Source organism: Hippocampus guttulatus, chromosome 2 (genome assembly GCF_054856545.1).
Source record: "Hippocampus guttulatus isolate MCC_2025c chromosome 2, RoL_Hgut_1.0, whole genome shotgun sequence".
Taxonomy (NCBI): Eukaryota; Metazoa; Chordata; class Actinopteri; order Syngnathiformes; family Syngnathidae; genus Hippocampus; species Hippocampus guttulatus.
The window spans coordinates 22861567-22870927 of NC_141262.1; the positions used below are offsets into that span (position 1 = coordinate 22861567).

Consider the following 9361-nt stretch of genomic DNA (forward strand, 5'->3'; position numbering starts at 1 on the left):
TTTGAATCAAGTGCATTTATTCTGTGGGGAAAAACCAAAACCCACATCAAAATATTAATTCTTTGACATCAAATGATGTGTGCCACAATTATTAACACCCCTGAGGTAAATACTTGGTACATGCGCCTTTTGCCAACACAATGGCGCTTCATCTTGTTTGTTTCACAAGATGGGCGAATACAGAAAGAGGGATCTTGGACCATCCCTCTCCACTTGAGCCCCCCCGCCACAGGTTTACAATGGGTTTGAGGTCTGGGAACTGAGATGGCCATGGAAAGAGCTTAATTCTGCTCAGCAATTTTGACCATTTTCAGTGTGTGGATGCTTCTGCTTTCATTTCAAGGCATTTAACACATCTTAACCAGGGGTGCTGATTACAGGGGGGGGGGGGGGCAGTGTGTCGTCAGCGATATTGACATGAATGCCATAAATTTACCAGACGCACCCATACAAAATATCATCGACTTGCAAGAAAAAAAGTCATCGTACGTACAAATTTGTAAACTCACAGGTATTTTTTTTTTTTGTGGATAAGGTCGCAAATCTCATGAGAATAATGTACAACAAATTTATTCAACAGAACAAATTACACAGGGAAATATGAACAAGTGTCCCATCAACAGTAATACAGTAGTGAATAGAATATTTTAAAAATGTATAAAATTAAAAAAAAAGTGTAAGAAATGGTGAGTGTCTTTTGAAAAGTGACAATGCATTTTTACACCCGTCTTTCGCCGCTAAGCTGCGCACGCTCTCTCTCGCCCGAAGCCGATCGGTCATCGCGCGACCAGCGGATGAGGTAGCGGCTGGCTAGCTGCAGGTTCCACTGGTACCTGGACAGGATCCGCAAGCAGTCCTCTCGCGAGCAGAGACTCAGTGAGTAGAGCTGCTCCATCTGTGGACGGGGTGCAACATTCTGGTTAGGGTGACGGTGAACCACGGCAAAGAGCTCAAATTGAGATGGCAAAGACCTCGGCGTGGCTTTTAATTTGACCTCATTTTGACCTTTGGGAAAACAAACTAGAACAACGTGCGACGGGAGAAACAAGTTGTGATCTTATCGGAGTAAAGAAGAAAAAAAAAGCATAAGGACAACAAAAGTTGCTATCGAGCAAATAACCAATAACATAAGTTATCTTTTGAGAATTTTTTTTCAATCAGAATTTGCCCCCCACCCCCAAGAAAAAAATGTTACTCGAGAAAAAAAAAAAAGGTATTTGTAATCTTTTTTTCCATGGAAATAGTTGTAATGTTTGTATGAAAAAAGTATCTTTTCTGGGGGGGAAAAATTGTATCCTTCAGGGTTGCAAGCTGTATTTTCTTTCTTTTTTGGGGGTGGGGGTGTTCTTAGAATAGAGTGAAGAAAATTTGAATTTTTTTGCCTTGAGTTGCTGCTCAGCCCGCAGAGGGTTCCATTCATTCCGCTGGAGTGCGCCGTGAGCCTCCTCGATGGTCACCCCGTGCACAGCCTCCATCACCTGAACACAACACAACGGAAAGATTCCAGGACGCGCTCTGTCCTAATTCTACCAGATGACAAAATCGTGATCTTACAAGAAAAAAAAAAAGTAATGAATGAGAAATCTGCATTTATTGGATTAAAATTTAAAAAAAAAAGGTTGACGACCTGCGAGATGAGCGCATCTCGGGCGTAGTGCACAGGAGACGACTTCTCCCTTTCGCGAAGCCGCTCTTTTCCGTCCACGTACTCGTCCAGCTGAGGTGTGGAACGTGCCAGCTGGGACATTTTGACCAGGTTGGCGCCACCCGCCGGTGGAGGTGGCGGCGGCCAAGAGGAGCCCGGGACCGGGTGCACGGTAGGCCTCCTCTGCGGCTTCCAATTGGCGCGCTTGAAGTTGGGCGGTGGCGGGCGGGGAGGCGGCAGGACACTGGCCTCGCTGAAACGCCGGACATCCTGCTGCATCACCACGCTGCGCGCCGCCATCGCCGGAGCCGCTGGCCTGCCCGGGGCGGCCGGCGGAGGCGCCCGGGACTGCCGACCGCTCAACACCGACTCCAGGCTTCGAGAAATACCTGCAGGCGGCATCCAGTCGGTGAGTCATGTTTGGCTTCCAAAAAAATGACGTGACAGTGATCCCTCGCTATTTCGCGGTTCGGTTATCGCGGCTTCGGTACATCGCGGATTTTTTCAAACATATTCATAAAAAAGAAAAATATATATATATATACTGTATATTTTTTGCCCCATATACATGTAGTACAGTACTGTATATGTTGCTCTATGTGACTCGCTGTTGTTTTGCTGACTTTCGCAGCTTCTCGCGGACCGTTTGCGGACTTAAAAAAAAAAAGAGATGTTTACTGTATTTTGTTATTCATATACTAACCTAACTTATACATGTTTAAATCCATGAGTACACAGCATTAAGTCATGTTAATTACTTCAAAATTGACTTGTACATGCATGTATACCATTAAATTAAATTAGTTTTTTAGTTCTTCCTACTCCCTTGATCATAATAACTGTGTTGAATGAAGACTGATTTCTTACTTTTTTACTATTTTATTTACCTTATTTTCTGTCAAATTATTACTGTATACATTTTATGTTCAATAAACAAACAATTTGGCCTTATAAATATTATGTACACGTACCTATGTGGAGGGGGGGGGGGTCGCTATTTCGCGGATTTTCGTTTATCGTGGGTGGTTTTGGTCCCCAATAACCGCGATAAACGAGGGATTACTGTATTCAATTGCAACTATACGAAAACATGTATTTCTTGCTCAGTTAATGATGCGGATGACACATAAAAAGGGGAAGGGAGAGCAGGATTTGAGGAAATACAGCACCTGACATTTTGAGCAGATTGGAGCCCTCCTTCTCTCTACCTTGCCTCCAGCCGCTACTGCTTCTGCCCACCACAAGAATAAGTAAGTAAGTCAATCAAAAGTTCACCAAATAAAAATGATGCCCATTGCCGTCAAAGGCGACTGACTCCTCCAAGTTGTCGGGCGATCCCCAACTACGATCCACATGAACGTCTCCGTGTGCCGCGTGGTGCAGGCTGCCCTTCACCGTGGGCGAGATGAAATTGGAGGCGGGGTTGGGCGCCGAGTTGGCGGCGGCGACCGCAACGGGAGGGACCGACGGCGGGATGGGTGGCATGATGACGCAAGGAGGGAACCAGCCCACGTTGAGCGTCCTGTGGTTCTGGCCACGCCACTCGGTGTGTTCCAGGCTGCGCAACGGATCAGCTCGATCACTTTTTTATTTTTTTTATTTTTCTTGCCATAACTGATAACTCTCATGCTAGTGGACTTTTGACGGGTTACCCGTGCTCGACGACGGTCACGAGGTCGCCGGGCGCCAGCGCCAGTTTCCTGGCTTCGGAGAACTCCCGGCCGGCCTGGACCTCCATGGGCTTGGCCTCGGTCACCATGGCGATGAGCCGCGCGAAGTCGGGCCGCTCGGCCGGCTCACACGCCCAGCACTTCCTCATGACGGCGTACAGCTCCTGGGGCGAGTCGGGCGGCTTCTCCAGCCGTTCGCCCTCGCGCTCCACTCGCCACAGGATCTACAATTTGCACCACGGTCAGCGGGCCTTCCTGTAAAGTGCTCGCCCGGCCGCCCCGACTGCCCGCTTACCTGCCTTCCCGACAGGCCAAACCACGGCTCCTCGCAGTACGTGAACATCTCCCACAGGGTGACGCCGTACATCCACACGTCGGACGCGTGCGAGAATGAGCCCACGCGGAGACTCTCTGGAGCACACCTGTGTGAAGAGCGGGGGCGACCGGGGTTACAAATTTCAGAAGGGTACCCAAGGTCAAAGGTGCAAAAGTCAAACGTCGCGCTAGCTGAGTGGCGCTCACGTCCACGCGAGCTCTCACCACGCGAAGGGAATGCGCCGATGCGCCGACATGATGTAGTGGTCGGCATCGTGGCTCAGCCCCCTCATGAGGCCGAAATCGCCGATCTTCACCATATCCTTGGACGCCAGCAGGACGTTGCGGGCCGCCAGGTCCCTGTGGATGAAGCGGCGCGTCTCCAGGTAGTCCATGCCGGCCGCGATCTGGCAGGCGAAGAGCCACAAGCGCGCCAACGGGTACTCGTACTGCCGCGAGCGTAACGTGTCGTACAGCGAGCCCAACGGGGCCAGTTCGGTCACCTGCAACGGGTGCGGCAGGCTCATGAGCAAACGGAGATGGTAAAGCGGCCGGGGGGGGGGGGGGGTCCGCTCACCATTTTGAGGGGCTGCGTGAGCACCACGCCGTAAAGTCGGATGATATGCGGGTGGTCCAGCGACTGCATGCTGGTGACTTCTTGTAAAAAGTCCGTCAAGGTTTCTGCATGACGGGACATGCTGCTCCGCAGGGATTTCACTGCAACGGGTAACTGCAACACAACCGGCATAAAATATGGCAATTATTATTTTACAGTTTTTTCTTCAATTTTCTATGTTATGCATATTTGGTTTGGTCATTTAAAAAAATATTTTGATTCAATTTTAGTTTTTATTTATCCAATTTTAACTGTATGTATTTATTGTTTTAATTATTACATTACCTATTATTGTATGTATTTAGTTGTATTTTCGAATGTTTTTACTCTGTTTACTTTAAACGCTTATTTTCTTTTTACAAATGGTGTCATGCGTTATTATATTTATTTTTACAACATGTTTTGTATTTTATCTTGGCTTCATTTCATAATGTTTTTTGTTTGTTTTTGCTCATTTCTTTTACTTGAGTCGAATTATATTTCTGCATTTGATTCTACTGCCGATGTATTGATTGAAATAGTTCACATGCCATTTATTTTACTTTGGTTATCATCTCACTGTGTTCAGATTTTATTTGAGAAAATCATGTTTATTTTTTTTCTTTGTTTCATAATGTATTAATTTAAATTTTTCTTTCTGTCATTTTTTTATCAAAAAGCTCCCAAAACACCGAACCCTCAACGAATCTTTCCAAATGTGTGATTGATAACTGAATGTTTTGCTGGCGTCGTCTCCATGTTTTCATTTGTGTGTCTTACAACTCTTCCAGTGGGCGTGTGCCACTCCCCCTTCTTGACCACCCCGAAGGAGCCGGAGCCCAGCCTCTCCCCGAGAACCAACTCGCTGTCCTGGATGAGGCTGGGGAGCGCCCGGCTACCGCCTTCCGGGTTGTGCTCGCCGCCGCCGCCGTCTGGTCCGCGGCCGCTCGGCCCCTGCGTGCGTAGAGACGTTACAGTGGATCGGGCGTGCTTATCCGACGTGATTGCAGTTGTGGTTTCTTCCACGTGGTCATACCTTGAGCACCCCTGAGCGCCAGTTTCGGGACGTCTTGTAGCGTTTTAGTGCATCCCATAATCTTCTTTGTGCTTTGGTTCAAAAAAAAAATAAAATAAACCCACACACAATTCTGACGTCAAAAACACAATTGGTTTATTTACAGCAAAAATTGCTGCTATCCAATGGAAACTGAAAACCAAGTATGTTCAGTTGATTCAAACATATTGGCCCACTACTGCATAACGTAATATGTAACGCAATAGGCAACAAGCAAGACGCCACATGATATAATGAATCATAAGCCCTGATTGGAGAATTTGTGTCATTATGGGATTAGGGGTGTGGCCTTTTCTTGAATCACTAGGTTTTTTTGGAGAGCAGACCAAAATACGTATGTGCAAGTGGAGCTGACTCACAGCTCCAAACTGTGACTCGTGGCCTAACTCAGGGGTCAGTGTTAAGCCCCTTTGTTATTTGTGCTTTATATGATTGATCCGTGTAAGATTTCAAAAACTCCACACTTTATATGTCTCGAAGATGAAACGAGTGTTCTGTTTTGAGGTCATGATTTGGGGAAAAAAATACTGCGTCGAAAAAGGTGCAAACATTTTGAATAGTTTGATTCAAATGAATCAACCGTCAATTTAAACAAACCTAAATACATGATCTTAGTAAACCGCCCAGTCAATGACGACAGAACAGTAATTACAAAAAAAAGAGACTATAATGCAACATGTGAAAGAGACAAACTAAGTTGGATAAATCACAAAAGTTATATAACGATGAAATAATGTACATCTCTCGCATGATTGTTGAACGTTAAGAGTTCTTAAACGAACAGACATTGTTTATTTTGTACTCCTCCTTGGCTGTCCCTTATTTGACCTTTGTTAGAGGTATGGGGAAATACATATCAAACTACTATTGAGCCATTATTTATGATTCAAAAACTCATCTCCACGCATGAGAACAATGAGAACTGTCAAAAACGTTGCTTAAAGAGAAGCCATAAATCAGCTCTTGACTCATAAAATGACTTTAATGATCAAAGACTTGGTGGAATATTAAACAGCCCAATTTATGTACGAAATCTTTTTTTTTTTAAGTCTGAATGAAATGGAAACTGAAACAACTGTGTGGATTTTCCAGGAGATTGTTGCCGTGTGTTGTAACTTCACCCATGACAGTCGCACTTTTCCACCATCAAAAATTGGTGCTGTCCAATGAAAACCAACCTTAGTTTTTAATCGTAATGTTGATACTGTATCATATGATACGAAGGGTAGGACAAAATATCAATACCCCAGTTTAACCGTTCAGTCCTTGCAAAAAAAGGCCATCCTGGAATGTGGATTTCCCAGCATGGACATTTTGCTAAGCCGCATAGTCATTTTTTGCTTGGGCAGCGGCGATATTTGATGGCATATAAATATGAGACTCACCGGGTTTGCTGATACCGATATGCTCCAGGTCGGCCTCCTTGACATAGGCGAAGTGCTCGATGCGCGTGATGTTGAGGCCGTCGCGGACGCGCAGGTAGAACTTCTCCAGCTGCACGTCGGCCAATAGTTGATACAACCATTGCGTGTCCTGCTCCATCGGCGTGCGGCGGAAGCTTGGACTCTAACCGGGCAGCCGGCGGACAATGGTGAAGGGATTCTGCAACAGTTTCACAGAGATTTGTAAAAGGCGATCCAGTGAACGATATCCCCCCTGCTGGTCACTGTTTTTCGATGTCTCTTGAACGGATTGCGTTTGTTGCATTTCGTTGCAACCTGTGGTACAATGACAATAAAGCTAATTCTGATTCTGAAGCCGCTCAATTGGCCTTTAACAATCCTGAGACGTAAGCATGGAGGGGTAAAAAAAAAGAGCTGGGACTGACAAAGCTGGTGCCTGTGATGCTAACGTTTATGTGCACAGTGATGAATCTTTAACTGGCTTGGCTACTGAAAACACTCTTGATGCCTTGGGAGCACAGTCCATAATGTCAACACGTTGATCAATTAGCATCCAACCATCCATTAATTTTCCGACAGACTGCCTTTGTCCTGACTTTGGGCAAGGCGCACCCTGGACTGGTCGCTAGCCAATCGCAGGGCACATACGTAATGACAAACAAGCATAGGCACTCACATCTTTGGACATTTGATTATTATTACTTTTTAAAGGACTGAAATGGTTGAGCATAGATGGATGAGGTTGAAATGAAAGAAGTACAAATGTGTACAATAAAATATTTACATTTCTTTTTATTCATTCATTTCATTCATTCAATTCGTGCACAAAGTATCACTGGACTCGTGACAATGAACCTGGAAATGGTCAAACCTTATTGGTTCTTGCAAACGTGCAGCTTTTAGACGTTTGAACCCACAGTAAGGAAGACGTGCTAATCACGACGAATAACTTACCGTGTTTTAAAACAAACGTAAAAACGAGGGCTTTTAGAAAACATTACATATGTATATATAAAAATAAAGGGAACACTTGGAGTTATGTTGTGCTGTTTAAGTGTTCCCTTGATTTTTGAGCAGTAATTCTCAACTCAACTGTATTTATAGAGCACTTTAAAACAAGTTATATGTATATAAAACACATGTATTAACTATTATGGATCCTAAAACGTCATTTATCGAAGCGCATAAAGGCCTGTGCATAGCAGTGTAATTGGGTGTTATTAAGTGCTACAATTCGTTAAAAAATAAACCACATGCAATCCATATTTCCGATGTGTTTTGTGCGCTTTTAGGATGATACTTACTGTAAAGGACGAATATTGCTCACAGCTCGTTGTCACCCCCACACACACACCTTGACGCCAGACGACATGTTCCCCCTCCACCGCACAAATCTTTGGAAAGTCCTCGATAAGGCGTCACGATCCCACAAATTTGGTCTTTCTTTTCATAAAGAGAAAAAACAAATCCTCGCTACACGTCACTTGGAGCTCGTTCGGTTCCACTTTGGAGCGAGTCAACAACAAGCGACTGAGACTCGAGAACGTACCTGTCTGGGAGGCTTTTTTTTTTTCATTTCCGGGACCAAGCATGCCTTTTTCCGGTCATGACTCACCTGAATCGACACGCAAACGACGCAGACCACATAAATAATAATAATAATAATAATAATAATAATAATAATAATCAAAGTCAAGGCCTTGGCCTAAATCACTCATGCAAGCCAAATATTTTGATTTAAATAGCAAAGTACAATTAAGATATTAACTCAACTCAACTGTATTTACAGAGCACTTTCAAACAGCCACCGCTGCATACGAAGTGCTGTACATAGAGCAACTAACATACACAACAATAAAGCAATAAATCAGTACAAAGATGGTCGAAAGTACCAAACAGTAAAACTAAGATCAAGTCTGAGTCATGCTGAGTCAAATGCCAAAGAATACAAGTGAGTTTTGAGGCGGGTTTTAAAGATGGGCAGCGAGGGGGGCGGGGGGGGGGGGGCTTGCCGAATGTTCAGTGGGAGGTCATTCCAGAGAGAGGGACCAGCAACGGAAAAGCCTCGATCCCCTCTGAGCCTCCGTTTTACAAGACCTGTATTTGTTCTCACCCCCCCCCCCCCAAAAAATGATTTAATAAAAAAACTATCAAAAGGTATGATGAGAGCCATGTATATTTGGTGGGTAAATAAAAAAAAAGAAACAAACAAAAAACTATCAACATAAACTTGATTCAAATAATGAAATGCCAGTAGAAAAATAAACAATTTAACATTTTCCACATATATTGAGCCCTTTTTTTGGCCACCATTGTATTAGTCTTATTTCATGATGACAAATTACTACTACTATTACTGCAGCACATCTCATTCAAAACAAACCAAACACTAGGTAATTAATTGCCAATATAATTATGTAATTTCAAATGCCAACAGCCCTACATATCGTATTTATTCTCGATAATATGGCATAATATGATCATGTTTTCCTGAACAGTGTTAAGTATTTATGGATACATGTTTTTACCTAAAAACAAATGTTATGGTAGCGACATGAATATCCATCGGCTTTTGAAAGGTGTTCTCCTGGTGAAGTATGCGGTTCTTAAGAGTTCCTCCCAACTCATAGCGGCTACTGCCGACCGAGCAGGTTCAAC

The 9361-nt window shown here is 44.3% G+C and overlaps 1 protein-coding gene across 1 annotated transcript; it reads right to left on the reverse strand.

The window, feature by feature from the left end:
• On the reverse strand, positions 1–8484 carry tnk1 (tyrosine kinase, non-receptor, 1). The gene is made up of 13 exons (XM_086103886.1): positions 8008–8484; positions 6686–6902; positions 5262–5332; positions 5006–5179; positions 4208–4360; positions 3856–4133; positions 3611–3737; positions 3298–3539; positions 2961–3203; positions 2815–2876; positions 1628–2034; positions 1383–1478; positions 1–895 (listed from the first exon to the last, which is right to left on the reverse strand). The coding sequence occupies exons 2-13, from the start codon at positions 6840–6842 to the stop codon at positions 719–721; spliced, it is 2187 nt and encodes a 728-aa protein (XP_085960012.1). The 5' UTR covers positions 6843–6902; positions 8008–8484; the 3' UTR covers positions 1–718.
• Between the last annotated feature and the right edge of the window lie 877 nt (positions 8485–9361).

Coding starts and splice junctions, on each gene's coding strand:
- tnk1 (XM_086103886.1), bottom strand. CDS start 6,842: ATGGAGCAGGACACGCAATGGTTGTATCAACTATTGGCCGACGTGCAG. Junction 5,180..5,261: donor GGCGCTCAGGGGTGCTCAAG/GTATGACCACGT, acceptor CTACGCACGCAG/GGGCCGAGCGGCCGCGGACC. Junction 1,479..1,627: donor GAGATGCGCTCATCTCGCAG/GTCGTCAACCTT, acceptor TGTTGTGTTCAG/GTGATGGAGGCTGTGCACGG.